The following is a 23,479-nucleotide window of genomic DNA, read 5'->3' on the forward strand; positions in this document are numbered from 1 at the left end:
CCCGGTACCTGGAACTCTCCAAGCACCATGTTGAAAAGAGCAGGAAACCCACTCAGAGCCGTACATGCTTCCAGTCACGGAGGCCGGTGTGACTCAGGGGCCGGAGGATCTGCTGGGCCAGGGCAACTGGGAGTCGACCCACAGGCAGCCCTCTCTGAGCCTCTGGATGCACAGCGGAGGAGCGCGGCCTCGCTGTCACAGACATCCTGCCCTCACCCTGATCTCCACGGAGCACCGAAGCCAGATGCAGGCGGACCTCTCTGCAGCCCAGCGCCCATGTACGCCTGCCTGTGTCTGGGGCTTCTGAGCAGGAAAGGGAGCTCCCTCCCAGGAAGTGCTCTCCCCGGTGCCTTGTTGACAAGCAGGTTAGTGTTACATAAGAGGCCCTCCCTTATCCCGAGTGTCCCTGCTCAGCCTCCGGTCGGTGTTCCCAGAGTCTGGTCCCGATGGGAATGTGCCCCTCCCACTACTTGATCTTTCCCTTCCATGCACTGGCTTTGGTTCCGAAAGAGTAAAAAAACCAGAACTTTTGGAAATGCACAGGACATGTCCCCAATTCCCTGATAAGGAATCCCAGCCTAGCTCCAAGCACCTTAGCAGAAACCAAATAAACCGCCAGGGGCAAGAGAAAAGTCACTCTTGACAAGTGGTGGCCTTCTCACCACAGGCTTCCTAAGCCTGTAAATACGGCATTGGCTTGCCAAGGATGAGCTACCGACTGGAGAAGCTGCCAACTGAGGCCCCTCCTCCCACCAAGAAAGTGCAGCGCCCCCGCCTGACCTGTGGTGGCGCAGTGGATACACTGTCAACCTGAAACGCTGAGGCTGCCGGGTCAAAACCCAGGGCTTGTCTGGTCAAGGCACATATGAGAAGCAGCTGAGTTGCTCCTTCCCTCAACCCTTCTCTCTCCTCTCTCAAATCAATAAATAAATTTTAAAAATATAAAAGAGCACAGCCCCCTCACACTAAGCACGGCTCCCCTCATGTTAAGCCGCAACCTGCTGAGTCTGTGCAGTCTCCTCTGACCAACCTAACCCTATCCTTGTCACTCTGCTTGAGCCCCTTGGAACTGCTCAGTTGGGGACGTCCTTGCTGGATGGGTGCTACTGCACAATCTCAGCTATCAACTTGCTGCTCTGGGCGGTGGTCCAGTTTCCTCACCAACAAAGGAGGGAGAGTGCCTTTTCTGCGTCCCAGGATTGGGGGATCCTCTCTAAGTGTGCAGCAGAGAAATGTAAGGTTTAAGCACTTTCCTTGGATTATCTCGTTAGTCCTCTCAATCACCCCATGTGGTACCATAATTGTTGCCGTAATTCTCCCTAGATGTGAAAAATGAGGCTCAGGAGATGCCAAGTAATTTACTCCAAGTCACAAAGCAGGTAGGAGTCAGGGCTGGGGTCTGAACCACAGTTGCTTGGTCCTGGAGCCTATATTCCTAACCACTGTATGTCTGGCTCTCCAGTATAATCCAGTCAGAACTAAGTGACAGAAATACAAACAACACAGGGGAGGCATGTTCAAGATGACCCAGGGTGTGCTTGTTAAAAGTGTGCAGCAGATCCATCCACAAGGCTGGCTCTTCTTTTTTTTTTTTTCATTTTTCTGAAGCTGGAAACAGGGAGAGACAGTCAGACAGACTCCCGCATGCGCCCGACCGGGATCCACCCGGCATGCCCACCAGGGGGCGACGCTCTGCCCACCAGGGGGCGATGCTCTGCCCATCCTGGGTGTCGCCATGTTGCGACCCTCCTGGGTGTCGCCATATTGCGACCAGAGCCACTCTAGCGCCTGGGGCAGAGGCCACAGAGCCATCCCCAGCGCCCGGGCCATCTTTTGCTCCAATGGAGCCTTGGCTGCGGGAGGGGAAGAGAGAGACAGAGAGGAAGGCGCGGCGGAGGGGTGGAGAAGCAAATGGGCGCTTCTCCTATGTGCCCTGGCCGGGAATCGAACCCGGGTCCTCCGCACGCTAGGCCGACGCTCTACCGCTGAGCCAACCGGCCAGGGCCAAGGCTGGCTCTTCTTATCACTCCTCAGTAAATCACTTTGGCCTCCACTTTCTCATCGGTCAAGTAAGGACAGTAGACTGGGTGAGCCCTAAGGTTCCTCCCGCCCTGACACCACTGTGCAAGGTCAGAGCGGGAGAGAGCTGAAGAGCAGGGTACGCTACAGGTTTTGGAATAGTAGAGGAGAGAGGTAGTTTGGCTGCAAAAGAGAGCATGAGTTAATCTGTGAGGGTGAATGGAGAGAGCAGGTAGCCTGGAAGGAAGGGAAGTGTTTGAAAAGAGGAGGCACCAAGGAGGCCAGTAGAGGCCTATTGTATGTGTGTATGTACGTGTGTATGTATGTACGTATGTATGTATGTATGTACGTACGTACGTGTGTACGTACGTATGTCCGTACGTACATATGTATGTACATATGTATGTATGTACATATGTATGTATGTATGTATGTACGTATGTATGTATGTATAAATAAGTGGATGAAAGGAAGAGAAGGAAGAAGTGAAAGAGGGAAGGAAAGAGAGAGGGAGGGAGGGAAGATGACTGTGGAGGAAGGGGGTCGGAGTGCTGGACGGAGGAGTCTGAATTTCTCCTTTAGGCCCCAAACAGCCTGACAATAAACTCCTGTCGCTGAGGTGAGCTGAGGGCTCCCCTGGACATGACTGCTCCCTCCCGGGTGACTTCCCCTCTGTGGCTGCCCCTTCCCTAAGTCACTTCCTATGTGGCCTCCTTGATCATTTTTCTAAAATGTAAATTATGTGATGACACTCTTTTGCTTAAAACCCTTCAGTGACTCCTCACCACCTCAAGTATACCTTCCATGTTTATACTCTGTGCCCAGCCCTCGAGGCCTCTCACTGCCCAGCACCCAGCCTCCCTCTCGAGTCTCACCTGCTCGTGCTGCCCAGGCACCCAGCCTCCCTCTCGAGTCCCACCTGCTCGTGCTGCCCAGGCACCCCAGGCTCCGGCCGTTCTGCACGCTCACAGCCTCGAAAAGGGGCTGGACGTTAGCATATTTTTGTTTTGAAACAATCACTTTACACCGTGAAGAGCCGATGCACTGGGATAGGGGTAGCAGAGACGGAGAAAAGATAAATTTCAAAGACACATGAGAGACGTAGTGGCAAATGGGATGTAGGAGTTGAGAAGAAAGTGGGAAGAAGGGTGATTCCTGGGCTTCACCTTGTACAACTGGCTGCAGGGTGGAGATGGGAAACCGGAAGACAGCGTGGCTGGGAAGAAGCCCCCGGGGTTAGTCGGAGACACCCTGCGACTAAGGTGCATTTAACACAACCAGGCGAGATGTCTAGAAAGCCAGTGACTAAAGGAAGCTCAGGAGCAAGTCTGAGCCACACTTGGGGTAACAGAGGTCACGGGCTTGAGAGAATACGAGGAGAGGGCGCCCAGGCCACGCCTTGGACAATCGCAGCATTGAACAGGTTACTAGAGCAAAAGGACCCTGCAAAGGAGACCACTAAGTTGTGACCATGCCACGCTGGGCATTGTCAACAGTGTCAACTGCTGTTGAAAGTTCAAGATGAGGGTGAGAAAATCTATTAGATGCAGCAGGACAGACCACTGGTGACCCGGAAAGACCTATTTTGGTTGAATTAAAGGGCTGAACCCAAGCTGGACTGAGGTGAGGGCAGAGTGGGAGGTGACAGAAGACAGTGCAGACAAATGTTTTGAGAAATTTGGCTGCGAATATGGAGGAAAGGGGCTGACAGTGACTGAGGTGGGGCTTGAGGGTGTCTTTTCTGGGTATTTTTTTTGTTGTTTTTTAAGATTGCTGAGACCCATTCAGTAGATTATCATTTCATTCTGTTGCTGATTTCCTTTGCTCTGAAAACACCTTTTAGTTTGATGTGGTCCCTTGTTTATTCTCTTTGTTTGTTTGTTTCCCTTGTCCAAGAAGATATAGCAGAAAAAATACTGCTATGAGAAATGTCCTAGATTTTACTGCCTATGTTTTCTTCTGGGATTTTTATGATTTCGAGCCTAACATTTAAATCTTTAATTCACTTTGAGTTTATTCTTGTGTATAGTATAAGATGGGGAAGGGAACTAAGCAAAATAAAACAAAACAAAACTCATAGACACAACAACGTGGCGATGACCAGAGAGAAAGGGGTTGGGGGAGACGAAAGAGGATAAAGGAGGAATAAATGGTGACAGAAGACTTTGGGTTGTAAACACGCAATACAAGATGATGTTTTACAGACTTGCGTGCTTGAAATGATACAATCTGATTAACCAATGTCACCCCAATAAATTCAATAAAAATTAAAATGACTGAAGAGAACTGAGCATGTTCTATAGCTGACCAGAGACTTAGTGAAGAGAAAGACAGTTTATGTATTTATTCATTGCCTCATCTCACCATACAACGTTAAAGACGGTGTTTTATTTTTGTTTGTCCTGACACCTAGCATGGTGTCAGGAGTGCAGAATATGTTGCTGTTTGTTGGGAGCAATGGACCCCCCATCAGGACAATCCTGACGGCCTGGGGGTCAAACATCGAATCAGAAAAGGCACAGAAGTGTCACTGACACTGAGGAACTCAAATGTGATTCCTCAGATACTTCAAATTCTTAACACATGCCCAAGAAACCCAGAGACTTCAGGGTAACAGAAGGAAAAAAGGATTAAGATTTCTCTTTCCTTTAGCAAGACATGGTCACAGAAAAACAGAGGCTTTGCACCCCACTACTGTCTATTCTTGCATATTGTTCAGATTTCATATGGTTCAGAGCGAAAGACTTTTTTTTTAACCTTTAATATTTATTTTATTATTATTATTTTTTGGATTAATTTTAATGGGGTGACATTGATAAATCAGGGTACATATGTTCAGAGAAAACAGCTCTAGGTTATTTTGCCATTTGCTTATGCTGCATTCCCATCACCCAAAGTCCAATTGTCTTCCGTCACCTTCTAACTAGTTTTCTTTGTGCCCCTGCCCTCCCCTGACCCCCTCCTTCTCCTCCCTCCCACCACATAACCCCCACACTCTTGTCCATGTCTCAGAGCAAAAGATTTTAGATAAATTCAGTGATGCATCCTTAGTCTCAGGGCCAGCTGCTTCTCTGCGCTTGGCTTAGTGTCCACGAACCAGCCCTCACAAGGTCAATTAACAGCACTTCCCAACAGGCAATTTCCTGACAAGCCCCTCACTCTTTGCCTTCACCGGCTAGACCACATGTATCTGAGCAGCAAAACAGGACCACTACTAGACAAGTAAGGTGATGTGGCTTTAAGCTAAGCTTCCCCAAACCTCAATGTTTCTTTCTGAGGTGACAACATTGGCTAGAAAGCTAACTCCACTGTCAAAAGCAATAGAGTCCTCTCAAGGGATAGCTTTGCCTTTCTGGTTTCACACCTGAATGCTCAATGCCGCTGCCCAGTTGCCAGGTCCCTCTAATGACCACTGCATTTCACGTGAGGGCAGCGGGACAGGACTTGTCTCGGGCACTATCTATCAATCAGTAGATTAAAGCAATGAAGGGAAGATGGAAAATTCCCATGTTCTTGACTGAACTCACCTTGCTGGGTTCAAAGAAGTCTGTAAACAACTGAGTGAGATGAACTGTAGTTCTCACAGGACCCTGAAAATGCTGACTCAGAAAGAAAAACTGAAGCCTTGTGGCCAAAAGAAATAAAGGTACCTCAGATCAACATCTTGAGTTTGGCTAAACCTGCCCAGCCGCCTGGCAATCCCTTCCAGGGAAATGCCAACCACATCTGGAGAGACATGAATTCAATACCCTCTCGGTCACAGCAACAGGATGAGAGGGTTACTATTTTCAACTTGGAAAACTGTCATGTTGTTGCGGCTGGTTAGCAGCCGCCATGCCCCACCCTCCGTGGGACGCTGTGCAGAGCCCGCTGCAGCGGTCTCCACGGGCACCGTTGGTTTGGAATGTCACATGAGTGGGCCACGCCGGAGCTCGGCTGCCAGGAGCCCAGCCAAGCTCCGAGATGGCAGGAAGCAGCCGCCCGGACAGAGCACCCACACTGAGGGGGAGGGGAGGTGGGCTCTTCTTGGGGCGAGGCTTTGGGCCAACCTCGGTGAGGAGAGTAGCCAGCATGCCGATCCCTCAGCCACAGCCTCCCCCACCCGGTCAGAGCAGTGAGAGCCACGTCAGTCTCCTGGTAGAGGAACAACTAAATGAGATCATCCTATCAAGAGTGCTTTATAAATTAACACGGGCTAACAAAGGTTCATTTAAGGAGAGTGGGGGTCAACATAATCAATAACAACAGCCAGATACCTGCTGAACACTAAGAGGACTAGTCTGAGCCGTCCATTAGATAATAATCCTACGGCAGGCACTCGGCCTATCCCGTCATCCCCATGTGTCCTTCAGCCTGGTCGGCCGTGTCTGACATATTCTTATGTGAGCCAGAGGCACTCAGGAAAACAGAGACTAACTGTTTTCTAGAATTTTGATCAAAATAAAGAGTACTTATTAGGTAAGACTTGGAAAATGTGGGCTAAATGCTTAGGAGGTAGCAGGGAGGGCTGACCTGGTCATCCAGATATTTGGGAAGGGTCTCAGCTAATCAAAATAAGCAAAATTTGGTGGAAATTAGGGCACTATTTACTTTCAACATTCTCCCCATTTGAATCTATAATCAAGAATTGCAAGGAGCTTTAGTCTAGGTTCTAGGCCTCAGTCCTCTCAAATGTAAAGAGTCAAAGCAGCCTGACCTGTGGTGGCACAGTGGGTAAAATGTCAACCTGGAATGCTGAGGTCGCTAGTTCAAGACCCTGGGCTTGCCCGGTCAAGGCACATACGAGAAGGAAGCTTATGCTTCCCATTCCCCCCCTCACCCTTTATTTATTTATTTTTAAGGTGGGGGGAGAGAGAGAAAGAGAGAGAGAGAGAGAGAGAGAGAAGAGAGATGAGAAGCATCAATTCTTTGTTGTGGCACCTTAGTTGTTTATTGATTGCTTTCTCATATGTGCCTTGACCAGGGGGCTCCAGCAGAGCCAGTGACCCATTGCTCAAGTGAGTGACCTTGGGCTCAAGCCAGCAACCCTGGGCTCTAGCCAACGGCCATGGGGTGAGCAAGGTGTTGACCCTGTGCTCAAACCAACAACCTTAGGGTTTCAAACTTGGGTCCTTTGCATCACAGGCTAATGCTCTATCCACTACACCACCACCTGGTCAGGACCCCTCATCCTTTCTCTCTTTCCTCTCTCTACAGTCAATAAGTAAAATCTTAAAAAAAAAAAAAAAAAAAGAGCCTGACCAGGCGGTGGCACAGTGGATAGAGCGTTGGACTGGGATGCAGAGGACCCAGGTTTGAGACCCCGAGGTTGCCAGCTTGGGCACGGGCTCATCTGGTTTGCGCAAAGCTCACCAGCGTGGACCCAAGGTCGCTGGCTCGAGCAAGGGGTTACTCGGTCTGCTGGAGGCCCGCGGTCAAGGCACATATGAGAAAGCAATTAATGAACAATTAAGGTGTCGCAACAAAAAACAGATGATTAATGCTTCTCATCTCTCTCCGTACCTGTCTGTCCCTATCTATCTTTCTCTTTGTTTCTGTAAAAAAGAAAAAGAAAAAAAAGAGTCAAAGCAGGTAACACACACAGCTGACCTGCTGTGTGACTGGTGGTATTACACAAGGCAAGAGATGAACATATCCCACTATCAGTGCTTGCTCATGATGAATACAAAACACTAACAAATCAGCCTCAGTTTATTTCCCAGGAAACAAAAAGGATATTAAAATAGATTCTCTTGCCTGACCTGTGGTGGCGCAGTGGATAAAGCATCGACATGAAAATGTTGAGGTCGCTGGTTCGGAGCCCTGGGCTTGCCTGATCAAGGCACATATAGAAGTTGATACTTCCTACTCCTCCCCCCTTCTCTCTCTCTCTCTCTCTCTCTCTCTCTCTCTCTCTCTCTCTCTTCTCTAAAATGAATAAATACAATCTTAAAAAAAAAGTGTCGACCTAGCGTGCTGAGGTCACCAGTTCAAAAAGAAAAAAAAAAAAAGATTCTCTTTACATTATTACATTTATCTATTGCTGAAGACCAACATAGTGATGTTGGATGGCATTCCAACCTGGAAAGTACATTTCTTTAGCTGGGGGACAATGGGGTCACCTGATCAAGACTTTTGGGGGTAGTGGTTGTGGGTGGGGTGACAGGAGGCCTCATCTTCCAGGTCAGAGGGCAGCAGGCTGGGCTGAGGAAGGCGCCCGCAGAGAAGAATCAACACTTCCAGCAGCTCAGACTAGCTCAGAGCAGCTTCCAGACACCCGGGAGCAGCGGGATCTGGGCGGAGCTCTTAGGTCAGTGTTCTGGGAGTCCTGGACACTCACCGCAAAGGCAAACAGGGCGCCAGCCAATCCCGCCCCGCCCGGCCAGGCGCACCGAGCAGCAGAGGCCTGCAATCAATTATGTTACCGTTTCCAAAATTAAGACCAAACTCAAAGTAACGGCTCAACATCCATGAAATGGAACCAAAGGGACCTTAGGAATAACTCTTTCAGTCACCAGGTTTCCCATAGTTGTCAATTTAACTAAAAGTGAAAAATTCTCTAACATGTTATTCTAGAATGTCAAAAAGCTGATTAACGCCATCCTAATTTTTATGTGATATTTATATGTGGTCTTCCTAGGATTTTCCTGTGCTTTTGGAATTTCACTATTTCCCTCACAAGCCAAACTTCATGACCTTAAGGACCAGGCCTGAAGCTCAAAGGCACGCAGAGAGTCCTCCTCACAGCATCTCCTGTGTGCACGCTGCCCTTCCCAAGGAGCGAGGGGAGGGCAGTGAGGTGAGAGCCAAAGCTTAGATTATTCCATTTTCATAGAGCTAAGCTCAGAGCATCACAAGGCAGGTTCTCAAAGCAGCTTCCCAACACTCTCTTATCTTTTAAGATCTCATATATATCTGGATGGTAAAAGGAGGAGCTTAAATGATTCATATCCTCATTCCTCAATCCCAGAAAGTTCCTGAGAAGTGGAAAATTCCAGGGGCCACAAAAAAGCCCAGAAATTAATTCAAGACCTAATTCTGTACCCACGGCAGCCAGGACAACACTTAGCACAGGAGCACTGCTCAATGAGCTCTTGTTGAATGAGCAGCAGCAACCTGCCTAAACCAAAATGACCCTTAGTGAGAGAGCACTGTTTCCGTATCTGTAGCTGCATTGTCTAGGATCAGATACTTACTAAGCCCTGGTTTTTCCAAAGAACTTCCTCCAATGACAAGCTGCACCAGCTAGCTGATTCCAAATCTAAACAGTCCCACTTTACCTGCCTGGTCTGAAAGATGCATTGTGTCCTTGTATGATGAGGCCCTACACTGTGAATCCCTCTGCCTTTCAATTGAACTTGGGCAATGTGTAGATATAGATGGAGTTGTTAGAGAGTTCCTAACCGTGGGATACCCCCTGAGAATTTCCAAAATCAACATGTTTTTTCTTTCTTTCTTTCTTTTTTTTTTTCTCCTTTTTTCCCTTGTATTTTTCTGAAGTTGGAAACAGGGAGGCAGTCAGACAGACTCCCGCATCCACCCGGCATGCCCACCAGGGGGTGATGCTCTGCCCATCTGGGGCTTTGCTTTGTTGCAACCAGAGCCATTCTAGTGCCTGAGGCAGAGGCCATGGAGCCATCCTCAGCGCCCGGGCCAACTTTGCTCCAATGGAGCCTTGGCTGCGGGATGGGAAGAGAGAGACAGAGAGGAAGGAGAGGGGGAGGAATGGAGAAGCAGATGGGTGCCTCTCCTGTGTGCCCTGGCTGGGAATCGAACCCGGGACTCCTGCACGCCAGGCCGACGTTCTACCACTGAGCCAACCAGCCAGGGCCAGAATCAACATGTTTTAATGCCATGAATATCGATGATGCTTATCTGTAAATGTTCTTCCAGGAAGGGAGTAGGCCAGTAATAATATTTACTCAGTGCCCCTGGTAAGGAGGCAGTGTGCAAGGAGTTTTACAGTAGTATCCTATTTGCTACTCATTACAACCCTCGGGAGTATCTGACAGATGAAAAAGGTCTGTCAGGGAGGGTCACGCAGTCTCAGGTCACAGAGGCAGCGAAGGGCACTGCTACATTTAGAATCCAGATCTGAACACACACTGGACCTCACATTCGGGTAAATGGCCTTTGTTGGAAGTATCTGTACTAGTTAGGGATATGTCACTCCTTAGAATCATAGTTATTAAAGAATCCTGTAGCAATTCTGTTCTCAGAGCCACTGTATTCTCAGTGCTCCAAAACGGAACAGGACTCTCACGGCCTGGCTGAGATGCACATAATTAGGATTTATAGAATACCAGGTGAGGGAAACTGCTCTGCAGGACGTGCCTTTGAGGGAAAGAGGCCCTTTATCTAGAAAAAATATAATATATATACACTTTACATCTTTATATTTAACATTAGCACCTGGTAACTGAACAAACTGAGCGGAGATGAATATACGTGGAAAAGAAAACGTGAAGAATTTCCTAGGCCCCCCACCTGAGGTACACAGTGGTAGCCATCCCACCAAAAGGCTCCTCTCCTGGGAAATTACAGTCAATGTATCAGATCACTCGAAAGGTACTTCTGGAGGCCTTTGTCATGAGGCCACATCAAGGTGGTCCTGTAACAAGTCATTTATGAAATGTGCACTTGCGATGGAGTGACAAAAGGCACAGTTGTGCCCACAGCCTCAGGAATGGCCACCAGGCAGGTGACTCAGAGCATGGAAACTGCATTTCTGAAGAAAACAGTATATATATATGGCAAGAAGTACTTTTATAAACATATCTGGATAACTGTTGCCAGGGAAATCATTTGTCAAGAATCAAGAAGCCTAGAAGTTAAGGCCATAATGTCAAAGGCACTTTTAACCATAGAGGTTTAACAGAACCTTGTGAAGCCTTCTGGAAACCATCAGCCCAGACCCAGAACTTGTGCTTAGATGCTGGCTCTGGCCACTAGGATTGACAACACTAGTGTCACTCTCCATTATTTTATGTTTGGGAGAGAAATGCAGATGCCTATTGACCTCTAATTACCTGCCACATACTAAAGAAAATATATCTATATAAGGATAAATTGGTTAAATAGCCTGTTGGATGAAGTAAAATACATGAGAATTTACTTAAGATGTACTTTGGGGTTCTCACAGTCATAAGATCAAAAGGGATTTGTTCAAAATTCTATATCCTATTTGATTTACATTCTCTCAATATATGAACCCCAAGAAGTAGGCTGACCAAGAACCAATTAGTAACGGTGCCCCAGTACAGTCATTTTAAGCATAGAGAATGCTGACAGCATTAGGGTTGAGACTGACTTCAACAGTTTACCATAAAAGAAAAACTCAAATCACAGGAAATTTACTGTTTGGGTACAGAAACCAGCAAAGAACAACAAAGTTTGACCAATAATCTTATTACAGTAAGAACAACTAAACAGACCATGTCCTACTTCCCATATATTATTAGTAGAAGGACTCTGAAAGGGCAACACTTTAAGAGACTCAAAAGAATAGAAACCCTTGCCTGACTGGTGGTGGCACAGTGGCTAGAGCACTGACCTGGGATACTGAGGTCCCAGGTTTGAAACCTAGAGGTTGCTGGCTTGATTGAGCGCAGGCTCACCAGCTTGAGTGTGGAATCATCCATGGTTGCTGGCCTAAGCCCAAAGGTCGCTGGCTTGAAGCTCAAGGTTGCTGGCTCGAGCAAAGGGTCACTGGCTCAGCTGGAGCCCCTCAGTCAAGGTATGTATGAGAAGCAATTAATAAACAACTAAAGTGCCGCAACTATGAGTTGATGCATCTCATCTCTCTCCTTCTCTCCCTCTCTCTCTCTCTCAAAAAGAAAATAAAAAGAATAGAAACTCTCATGACGGAATTCTAGTCAAAATGGTAGCATAGTAAAGGTGGTACTTGCCTCCTTCCACAACCATCAAAATGACAACTAAATGACAGAACAACCATCATTCTGAACCTCATGAAATCGAGCTGAAGGGGATTAAAGAAACCACACTGAGACTGGTAGGAGGGATGGAGATGTAGAATGGGCTGGTGCCACACTCATGTGTGATGGATAAAAATCGAGGGGAATATCTTGGCTAAGGAGTCCAACCTCACACCAGGACCCAGCCCAGTGTTCCAGTGTCAAGAAAAAAAGTCCCCATAACTTCTGGCTGTAAAAACCAGTAGGGATTGAGGCTGAGGGATACGGAGGCTGCTGGAGTCTCAAGCAGTTCCTCTTAAAGGACCCACACACTGACTCCAACTTACTCCCTTTGAGCTCCAGTGCAGGGGGCAGCAACTTGAAAGGCACCAGCGCATATGAGGAGGAACTGAATTGTCCAGTATCATCATGGGAGCTAGAAGGGCAGCTTTCTCCTAGACAGAAGTGCTGACAGAGGCCATTGTTCCTTTGCTGAGCCCTCCCCCAACAGAGCTGGCAGGCAGGGACCAGATCTAAGACTCCACCAACCTGGCTCACACTGTTTGGCCCACCCTGGTGATTCTGAGGCCTTGCCCTACTCAACTTTCAGGCCTACACAAGGTGTTTCCAGTGGCTTTTTCATACGAATGGCTTGCCTTGGCTCATGCTTCATATTTTCCTAAAATATCTCGAACAAGCAGCATTTGGCCTCTTTGTGCTCCCTACTCTTGCCTTGTGGCCCCAGGCCCACTAGCAGCAGCCAACCTTGGTTTACAGCTTGGCCTCACTGGGGCACCTCCAAGCACAACACATGTAGCAGCAGCTATCTGAAGATTGCTCTGTAGCTCATGCCAGGTAGCCCCAGGCAGAACACAGGTGGTGGCTGACCTTGGCCTATACCTTGTGGGAGGCTCCAGAGCCAGTGCACCCAGTGGACAGTTTTAGACCACTTCAAAGCAACACACTGAAGGGGTGGACTCAACAGGCACCAGAGCCCTGCTGAGTTAACTCCTGCTCTATTGGGTGGTCTCCTGCATAGCTGATCTTTCATAATGGTTAGAGGTTGGGTTGACTGAAAGGTGGCCCGCAGCCAGTTTTTGCAGCCATTTGGTCTGGGGGTAAGTCCTTCCCATTGATATGTCAACAGCAATCAAGGCTCAACTGCAAGGGGCGGGTATATGAAGCCCACAGGTAGGGTGTGGCACATGTAAAGTGCCCAGCTTGGGTGATCAGGGAGGCTGTGCCACTGGACCCTACAGGATACCTACTACATTAGGCCCCTCTACCAAGCCCACGAAACGTAGCATCTCTACCAAATACATAGAAAAAAACACAGGGAGGCTGCCTAAATGAGGAGACAGAGAAACACGTCCCAAATAAAAGAGCAGAACAAAACTCTAGAAAAAGAATTAAACAAAATGGAGACAAGAAATCTACTAGATGTAGAATTTAAAACTCTGGTTGTGAGGATGCTCAAGGAACTTAGAACCTCAACAGCATAAAAAAGAACGGGTCAGAAATGAAGGATACACTAACTGAAACGAAGAATAATTTACAGGGAATCAATAGTAAAGTAAATGAAGCTGAGAATCAAATCAGCAATTTGGAAGATAAGGAAGCAAAAAAACCCCAATCAGAACAGAATTAAAAAAAAAAGAATTAAAAAAAATGAGAATAGTATAAGGAGCCTTCAACCCTACCAACATTTGTATCATGGGGGTGCCAGAAGGAGCAGAGAGAGAGCAAGAAATTGAAAACATATTTGAAAAAATAATGACAGAAAACTTCCCTAACCTGGTGAAGGAAATAGACATACAAGTTCAGGAAGCAAAGAGAGTCCCAAAAAAGATGAACCCAAAAAGGCCCACATCATAATTAAAATGCAAAAGATTAAAGACAAAGAGAATCTTAACAGGAGCAAGAGAAAAGCAGTTAGGTATGTACAAGGGAGCTCCCATAAGACTGTCAGCTGATTTCTCAACAAAAACTTTGCAGGCCAGAAAGGATTGGCAAGACATAGTCAGTAATAAAAAGCAAGGACCTACAACCTAGATTACTCTACCCAGCAAAGCTATCATTTAGAATCAAAGTGTAAAGGTTGGGAAACAGTGAATTAGTACATTTGCTTTATATTCTTTCTTGACCTCTCCATGACTCTTCTAAAAAATATGGCAAGAAGGCTATCTTTCAGGAAGCCTCTGGGAGGCATCTGGAAGGAACCCAGAGATTAAGAAAGGAGATGGACAGTCTGAATCACTCAGCCTCTGGGAGGAATGCAGAAATCAAAAAGAAGGCAAATATTCCATTATCCTAAGGACAGAGTATCCTGATTTGCCCTGGGACACCCACCTACTTGACTGACTGCACAGATTTTGCCCTTTGCACCATTATTAACAGCCCATGAACCATAAAGAGTCAGCAGACTGAGAATGTTAAGGCAGACTCAGTCCAAAGGCTTCTGCTTTCTTGGACTTGCTGGCGTTTCGATTAAAGACACTTATATTCACTTCAGTCCTCATCTCTGTGTATTGGCTTCACAGTAACTGGAAGCATGAACTCCAGCTTGTTTCAGTAACAAAAGGACAGATTAACAAGCTTCCCAGTCAAGAAAAAGCTAAAGAAGTTCATCACTACCCAACAGTATTACATGAAATGTTAAAGGGTCTTCTTTAAGAAAAAGAAGAAAAAAAAATCAGATTAAAAATATAAACAATAAAATGGCAATAAATATGTATCTCTCAACAATTGAATCTAAAAAGCAAAGTAAACGTACAAGCAGAACAGAAATAGACTCAGAGATACCAGAACATTTTAGCAGCTGCCAGATAGGAGGGGTGTTGGGGGGATGGGTAAAAAAGTGAAGAAATTAATAAGTACAGATTGGTAGTTACAGGATAGTCACAGAGATGTAAAGTACAGCATAGGGAATACAGTCAGTAATATTCTAGTAACTGTGTGGTATCAGATGGGTGCGAGACTTATCAGGATGATCAGTTAATGAAGATGTAATGTCTAATCACTGGGGTGTACACCTAAAACTAATATAATAATGTGTCAATTGCAATTGAAAATAAAAAATGGTAAGATTAAAAATAAAGAAATACTCATTGTGACCCTGTAAAGCTCCCTTCGCCCACACAGGAAAAGTCTGTGGACAGAACCATTCCCTGAGTTATGTTGCCTCTAGAAACCAGAGAGAGACACAACAATCGTGACTGCATACGCATTCCCACAACCATGTGTCACAAAGTAATAACGCGGTGTTCAATTGCTTCCAGACCTTAGTTTGATCTGCTTCGCTACTAACTTTTATGACGTGTAACACATTAGAAACCTGTAATTTCTTGCATTTCCCCCCGAGTCTTGGCTTTTGGTGGAAAGATGGGGGGAAAGACTACAAGTCTCTTATAGACAGACCAGAGAGAAGTGGAAGGTGTTTCTCCAGTATGTCCCACCAATTCTGTCCCTGGCTCTGCCTCGGCCCCCTCTGAAGACAAACCACAACCACACAGTCCCCATGCAGGACAAGCTTTAGGGCCAAGCGGCGAGGAAGACAGTGAGAGAATGCTGAGTCAGCTGCTTGTGAGTCTCTGAGTCAGCGGCTTCATGACCAGAGTGGTTATTGGGAAACAGACTTCTCTCCCACAAAAACCTCAAATGTAACGGCAGCCCAAGAACTCAAAACTAACACGCACTATTCCAGAGTGGGAGCCCCAAGCCAGCCATGGGTGCCAAGAAACTGGGGGCTTCAATGCTTCTCCCACCTGCTCACAGCTGCCTCCTGAACAAGCTGTTGTGTTTGAGAGACAACGAACGGAAAGCTGGGAGCTACACTGATGTACAAGGAGCCGCTTCCTAGACAGATTATCACGTCCTGCCTGGTGTTGGGCTCGGTTTTAAGTCCTGCCTCAATAATCAGAAAACAATGATTCTCATTCCAGAAACTGCTTTTATGCAAGAAGATACGGATAGTTTCCCATTTCAACTCCTTGTTGCTTTTAAAGTGAGGGGATAAAGGAGGCTAACTGGGGATGTGATAGAATCAGAATGTCCTAGTCAACAATGGACTAAAGTAATTGAACTTCAAGAGCTTTTAGGATACAATAATATGTGGAAAAAAGCAAGGTACAAACTTGTACACAGCCACAGACACACACTAACTTAGAAAAGAACCTGGAAGGAAAAAGACTAATTCAAAGAATGAGCAATGGAATTATGAATAACGAACCTGTTTCTTTCTACTCCTCAGAATAGCCTAAACCTCAGAAGAACCCTCCAGCTGCGTGTCATTCTCTTCACTGAGCACACGTGTGACCCAGTGAAGGTTAAAGGAGTTCCTCATCTGGCTCACCACAGTCCAAATGAACCCTGGACACCAAGAAGGAGACAGATGGCCGAGAAGGGCCACACATCCATCATTTTCCCTGTAGTTTTCAGTTTTAAGAATGTGTATGAACGATTCCCGGCCAGGGCACACAGGAGAAGCGCCCATCTGCTTCTCCACCCCTCCCCCTCTCCTTCCTCTCTGTCTCTCTCTTCCCCTCCCGCAGCCGAGGCTCCATTGGAGCAAAAATGGCCCGGGCGCTGGGGATGGCTCCTTGGCCTCTGCCCCAGGCGCTAGAGTGGCTCTGGTCGCAACAGAGCGACGCCCCGGAGGGGCAGAGCATCGCCCCCTGGTGGGCGTGCTGGGTGGATCCCGGTCGGGCGCATGCGGAAGTCTGTCTGTCTCTCCCTGTTTCCAGCTTCAGAAAAATAAATAAAAAAAAAAAAAAAAAAAAAGAATGTGTATGAAGATGAGCATCTTTTCATATATCTGTTGGCCATTTGTATTTCTTTCTGGGAGAAGTGTCTGTTCATGTCCTCTTCCCATTTTTTTATTGGATTGTTTGTTTGTTGTTGAGTTTTATGAGTTCTTTGTATATTTTGGATATTAGGCCCTTATCTGAGCTGTTGTTTGAAAATATCATTTCCCATTTAGTTGGCTGTCTGTTTATTTTGTTGTCAGTTTCTCTTGCTGAGCAAAAACTTCTTAGTCTGATGTGGTCCCATTCATTTATCTTTGCCTTCACTTCTCTTGCCTTTGGAGTCAAATTCATAAAATGCTCTTTGTAACCAAGGTCCATGAGTTTAGACCTATGTTTTCTTCTATGTACTTTATTGTTTCAGGTCTTATATTTAGGTTTTTGATCCATTTTGAATTAATTTTAGTACAAGGGGACAAACTGTAGTCAAGTTTCATTCTTTTGCATGTGGCTTTCCAGTTTTCCCAGCACCATTTGTTGAAGAGGCTTTCTTTTCTCCATTGTGTGTTGTTGGCCCCTTTATCGAAAATTATTTGACCATATATATATATGTGGTTTTATTTCTGGACTTTCTATTCTGTTCCATTGGTCTGAGTGTCTATTTTTCTGCCAATACCATGCTGTTTTGATTGTCGTGGCTCTATAATATAATTTGACGTCAGATGCTCATCTTCATTAGTTATTAGAGAAATGCAAATCAAAACTACAATGAGATACCAACTCTCACCTGTTAGATTAGCTATTATCAACAAGACAGGTAATAGCAAGTGTTGGAGGCTATGGAGAAAAAGGAATCCTCATCCACTGTTAGTGGGAATGTAAAGTAATACAACCATTATGGAAGAAAGTATGGTTGTTCCTCAAAAAACTAAAAATAGAACTACCATATGACCCAGCAATCCCTCTACTGGGTATATAACCCCAAAACTCAGAGACATTGATACGTAAAGACACATGCAGCCCCATGTTCACTGCAGCATTGTTCACAGTGGCCAAGACATGGAAACAACCAAAAAACCCTTCAATAGATGACTGGATAAAGAAGATGTGGTACATATATATCAATACTATGGAATACTACTCAGCCCTAAGAAATGATGACATCAGATCATTTACAACAAAATGGATGGATCTTGATAACATTATATGGAGTGAAATAAGTAAATCAGAAAAAACTAAGAACTGCATGATTCCATACATAAGTGGGACATAAAAACGAGACTAAGAGACATGGACAAGAGTGTGGTGGTTAACGGGGGAGAGGAAGAGAGAGGGGAGAGGGGAGGGGCACAAGGAAAACCGGATAGAAGATGACGGAGGACAGTTTGACTTTGGGTGATGGGTATGCAACGTAATTGAATGACAAGATAACCTGGAGATGTTTTATTTGAACATATGTACCCTGATTTATTAATGTTACCCCATTAAAATAAAAAGAATGTGTATGGCTTCCCAATGGGGCGGGGAGGGGAGTCACGGTGTCTCAGCAAGCCCGGGAAGTTAGTGACTTGAAGCATCGTGCATGTGGGAGCCTCAAGGGCTTCTCGGCTACCAACTTCCGTTCCACCCAGGGCCGTGTGAGAGTCTCACAGAATTGTAGAATTGTACAGCGTGAGGGAGGGGGAGGGAGCACCGTGTCGGGCAGAATTCTGAGTTGCAAGATTAATTCAAAAGAACTGTGAGTTCCAGTGGTTGAGCAGAAAATCTGCATTTCCACTCAGTGATGGAATATTCCTGTTTTCAAAGTGACAGCTGACCTTACTGAGGCCACTCACACCTCCCTACCACCCGCCCTCACCTCCGGGCTCGGTGCTGGAGGATGCGGCTTCCTCAAGGCATGCCATTCCCTGCCAAGCACCACACCAGGTCCTGTATCTGTGTCTTCTTCAATTCTCAAAAGAACGCAGAAACAAGGGGTATTGGCCAGTCTTAGAGACAAGAAAAGCGAAAAGCCAGGACAGCGCAAGCAGCAGCTGAAACACTATGGGCTGGAAGGTGCACGTGGAGCCTGACTCGGAAGCCCTTGCTCCCAGGCAACACAGACAGCAGCCTCTGGATGCAGGCCTAGCAGAGGATCATTTCTCTAGGGGAAAGGAGGGCACAGTTCTATAAAAATATTTACTAATATGTTTAAAAACAAACTAAACACTGCTGAGAGCCAATTACAGGCACTGCCAGGCATCTTGGAGCTTTTAGGCAGCTGCTCACGGGACTGGCACCTCCACCCCACCACGCTGGGACTCCACAGGCAGAGCCCAGAGATATAGGGGGGAGGCTCCCTCCAGCTCACGGGCGGTGGCTGGGGCTCCCTGAGGGGCATTGACTCATGAGGGAGCCAGTGGTCAGCGAGCCCTCCTTTGGGCCAGGCAGTGTTCTAGGTGCTTTATACACATTCTGCTATTGCTCAGAACAACTCTATGCCCAAAGTGACCCGGCAGCATGCAGCGTTATTGGCTTTAGAGCCAGGTCCGTCTAATTCTAAGCCTGCAACCCTTACAAACCAGCCGGCTAATCCCACTCTGTCATCCCTTTGACCGGGAAAGAGTGGACCCCTGTTGCATGTTCAGCACATCAAGTCCTAACTCTTCTATGACATTCCAATGCCTGCACTTCCTGAAGCAATTCCAGTGTTGAATGTGTTGGTCTCACTGCAGCAGTGGGTGCACTCATGCTGGTCCCATGGTATGGTCAACCCCAGGAGGCCTCATGGCTAACCCACGTCTGTGCAACCCTCTGCACTCTTCTCTCAATGACTGATCATTTCTACTTTGTGATTTGCTTCACATATTTGTGCTTTATCTTGCTCGTTGCCCTCTAAATTCCTTTCAAACCAACGCTTCCCAACTGGAAGACCATTCTCAAAGGAGTCCTGGGAACCACAGAATACATAATAGAAGAAATGACAATCCTATTAAAATTGTTCTGCTTATTCTATCTGCAAGTGGCCTGGTGTTGGAGGGAAGGACCCTTAGGAGACACGATTTTATAGTATCTCATCAGAATGCAACTCCCAGAATGGGAGCTGCCAAATTAGAATTTAACTGAAATCCATGTGAAGTCCTATGCTTAGATGAAAAAACTTAAGTGCCCAAACATGACACAATAATAACTTCACTGGGCTATACTTCAATAAATTTAAAAACTTCACATTTTGATAGTAAAGTTAAGAGCAAGCTCAACAGTATAATGTGATTGTTTAACAGAAAAGTGAACAGGTCGTTAGGATGTGCTAACAAATGTGGAATGCGACGGTTACAGGGAGCAAATGTTTGGCTGAGCCCTCGTGATCCAGAAGGAGAAACGACGTGCCTTAGTCTGAGAAGCACACTGCACAAAATGACAGGGCCCTCCGACAATGAAGGGACTTCCTTCTGTATGAGGCTGAATAAGACAGAGAAACATTCAGAAGTCTTCAGGTGTTTGACAGGCTGTCATATGGAAGAGGAGGTCTACAATGTAAACCACTGGGTGAAAGTAACTGAGATACAATTTTTTTCATTCGCTATTAAAGAAGAAACGTCCAATCTATGGCTCCCCCTCAAAGCTGTCCATGACCCAATCCCGGGAGCTGTGTCAGGGCTACTTGACGTGGTAAAAGGGAATTTGAAGATGTGATTAAGTCAAGGATCATGAGGGGAGACTTCCCTCGATCATCCCTGTGGGTCCAACGATATCCCAAGGCTCCTTATAGTAGGGAGATAGGAAGGTCATAGAAAGACAAGTGATATCAAAGATGAGGCTCTCAGAGTCAGGAAAGGATCCGAGGATGCTACACTGCTTGCTTTGAAAATGGAGGTAGGTACTACAAGCCAACGAATGCTGATGGCTTCTAGCAATCAGAAAAGGTCAGGAAATGGATTCTCCTCTAGGGCTTTTAGCAGGACCACAGCCCTGCTGACATCCAGATTTCAGCCAAATAGCATCCATTACAGACGTCTGACTTCCAGAACTATAACAGAATAAATCTGTGTTGTCTTAATTCACTCAGCTGTGGTGAAGTGTTAGGGCAGCAATAGGAGATGAATGCAATGTCTAACAAGGGCCCCTAAAGAGCCCCAGTGAGCTCCCTGTCCCAGGAGGCAATCAAGAAGAGGTGGAACATCTACTGTCAGGAATGCTGTGCAGACAAGTCCTGGGGGACCTCTCCAGCTCTGAGAGTCCACGTCATATGCAGGCACCTTTTCCTGCTTTTGTATACGATACGCTGACCCCCACCCCCAGGCCCGGTGGTGGGCGGGCAAGGCTTGCCCTCCCCTCCTCCCAGGAGGGTGGTGGTAGTAAGAGACATGCTTTGGGGATGCCCTCACAACCCCTGGGCCTGGCTCAGAGCAGACATGCTTGCCCGGTGCCTACCTGAGCAGAGGACGCCCTTGTTCCTGGCACAGGAGAAGTTGTCGCACTCGCAGAAGGGCCCGTAGATCTTCCCGAACTCGCTCTCGAAGCAGGAGCACTGGCTGCAGCTGCACTCCCCGCGCCCGCTGCACAGGGGCTTGCCCTCCGCTTCCCGGCACAGGCTCTGGTACCCGCTCTGCTTCTCTCCTTCCTGGCACTCACACCTGCTGCCCAGGTGGCTGGGGTTGCACTCACACAGGCCGCAGACGTAGGTCCCGTTCCCGCTGCACCTGGGGCTGTTGCGCTCCAGCCCCGCGCTGCAGCCGCACCTGCAGTTGTAGGTGACCTTCACCGCCAGGCTGTCCCGGAACCCCACGGGCCGCAGCGTGAACGTGTACTGGGTGTGTTTGCCAGGGCAGCTCCAGGCCTCCACCGACACCTCAAAGGACGCCTGGGCAGAAAGCAGAGAGGGGCATTATGGGCACAGCGAGTCAGGGAATCGGCAGAGCCTCCCCATCGCCCAGGGGCCTGGCCTGAGAACGACTCCTCCAAGGTCCTCAGTGGAGAGCTACCGCTAACCCGGTGCCGCCCCGCACACACGCCCAGGAGGAAGAGGCCCCAGGCTAGCAAGCTCCCTCGTGTTATCGAGGAAGAGATTACTCAGGATGCCAACACCTGACAGGCATTGTGCTTGGTTCCTGGATGCTCAATCTCTTTTAATCCTCACAACCCTGAGGAAATGGGCGTCCCCACGACAGTAGAGACTCACACAAGGTTACACAGCCTTTTCTCTCCTTTCTTTCACCTCTATCCTCTCCTCTCCCGATCTCCACTTTTAAAGTCAATCAACAAACATTTACTGGTCACTCCCTCTGTGCCAAGCACTGCATTAGATGCTCCCTGAGCTCATGGGCACTGGGGTCCACAGATCCCTCTGTAGAAAGGTTTCCCCTCCCTGCTAGAGAAGGGACAAAGGGACACCTGTGTCCCTCACAGACACAACTAAAAGGCCCTGAGTGGTTCTCATAGCTGTATCACTCATAATCACCCCACAGCCCTGAGGTCATAAAGAAGTCATCACAGATGAAATGTGCCACACACGTAGACAGATGGTCTCTTTTTAAAATACGGCACGTAAAGAGGCGTGGCTAACTCTGGACTTGCCAAGGTGGGTTGCCTTGGAAACAGTCAGCAAGGTGGACCAAGCTGGCAGATGGCAGGAAAGATGCCTGGTAGCTGCCCACTTGGCTGCAATGTGAGGAGGGCAAGGGCACCGCTCAGGGTGATTCCCCCAGAAAGTAGAGCATGACGACTCCTCCTCCACCTCCTCTCCTCCCACTGAGAAAGGAGCCAGTGTGGTTAGACTCATCCAGCACCACCCTCGGGGCGGGGCACTGTGGAAATCCACAGACAGAGAGCTGGCACGCCTAACCACGTGCTATCCTGAAGTGCTTCTCCTCTGAACAGCGGTACTCCCTCTGCAAAGGGCCCGCTCCAGAAACTGACTCACCACGTCTGGCCCAGATGACATTATTTTTCAAGTCCCCGCAGATCATTCTGAAGCTCAAAATGGGTTAGGAGTCACCTTTGCCTATTGTTCTTAATTCTATTATTTGGGATGGAATAAAGCTGTTTTAAAAAGTCATCAACATCGGAACATTTACAGCAAAATGGTGGGATCTTGATAACATGATACGAAGCGAAATAAGTAAATCAGAAAAAAACAGGAACTGTATTATTCCATACGTAGGTGGGACATAATAGTGAAACTAAGAGACATTGATAAGAGTGTGGTGGTTACGGGGGGGAGGGGGGAATGGGAGAGGGATAGGGGGTGGGAGGGGCACAAAGAAAACAAGATAGAAGGTGACAGAGGACAATCTGACTTTGGGTGGTGGGTATGCAACATAATTGAACGAGAAGATAACCTGGACTTATCTTTGAATATATGTATCCTGATTTATTGATGTCACCCCATTAAAAAATAAAATTATAAAAAAAAAAAAAAAAAAAGGAAAAAAAAAAAAAAAAAGTCATCAATATCTACCTGGAAATGCTGAGGTCGCCGGTTCGAAACCCTGGGCTTGCCTGGTCAAGGCACATATGGGAGTTGATGCTTCCAGCTCCTCCCCCCTTCTCTCTCTCTGTCTCCCCTCCCCCTCCCTCCCTCTCTCTCTCTCTCTCTCTCTCTCCCCCCGCTCTAAAATGAATAAATAAATAAAAAAAAATTAAAAAAAAAAAAAAAGTCATCAATAGCTTGCTTTACGGGGCGCTTTTTAGGTTGTGATGGATACTTTCGGAGAATGCCGAAAATAAATTTTTCCTAAGTGTTCTACAGATCTCTAACACTTTGGGATCTTTACTAATTCTAAAAAAAGCTTTCCTTCAGATTCTGTGACATCTAGGGACACCCCAGGGTGGGGGCAGGCATGT

The 23,479-nt window shown here is 47.1% G+C and overlaps 1 protein-coding gene across 1 annotated transcript in view; it reads right to left on the reverse strand.

The window, feature by feature from the left end:
• The window catches only part of ITGB5 (integrin subunit beta 5), a 144,903-nt gene that overhangs the window by 18,883 nt on the left and 102,541 nt on the right, over window positions 1–23,479 (reverse strand). Inside the window, exon 10 of the mRNA XM_066240754.1 lies at window positions 21,068–21,497. Coding sequence (XP_066096851.1) covers window positions 21,068–21,497 — 430 coding nt within the window. The remainder of the gene's footprint in view (window positions 1–21,067; window positions 21,498–23,479) is intronic.

This window comes from Saccopteryx bilineata, chromosome 8 (assembly GCF_036850765.1).
Source record: "Saccopteryx bilineata isolate mSacBil1 chromosome 8, mSacBil1_pri_phased_curated, whole genome shotgun sequence".
Taxonomy (NCBI): domain Eukaryota; kingdom Metazoa; phylum Chordata; class Mammalia; order Chiroptera; family Emballonuridae; genus Saccopteryx; species Saccopteryx bilineata.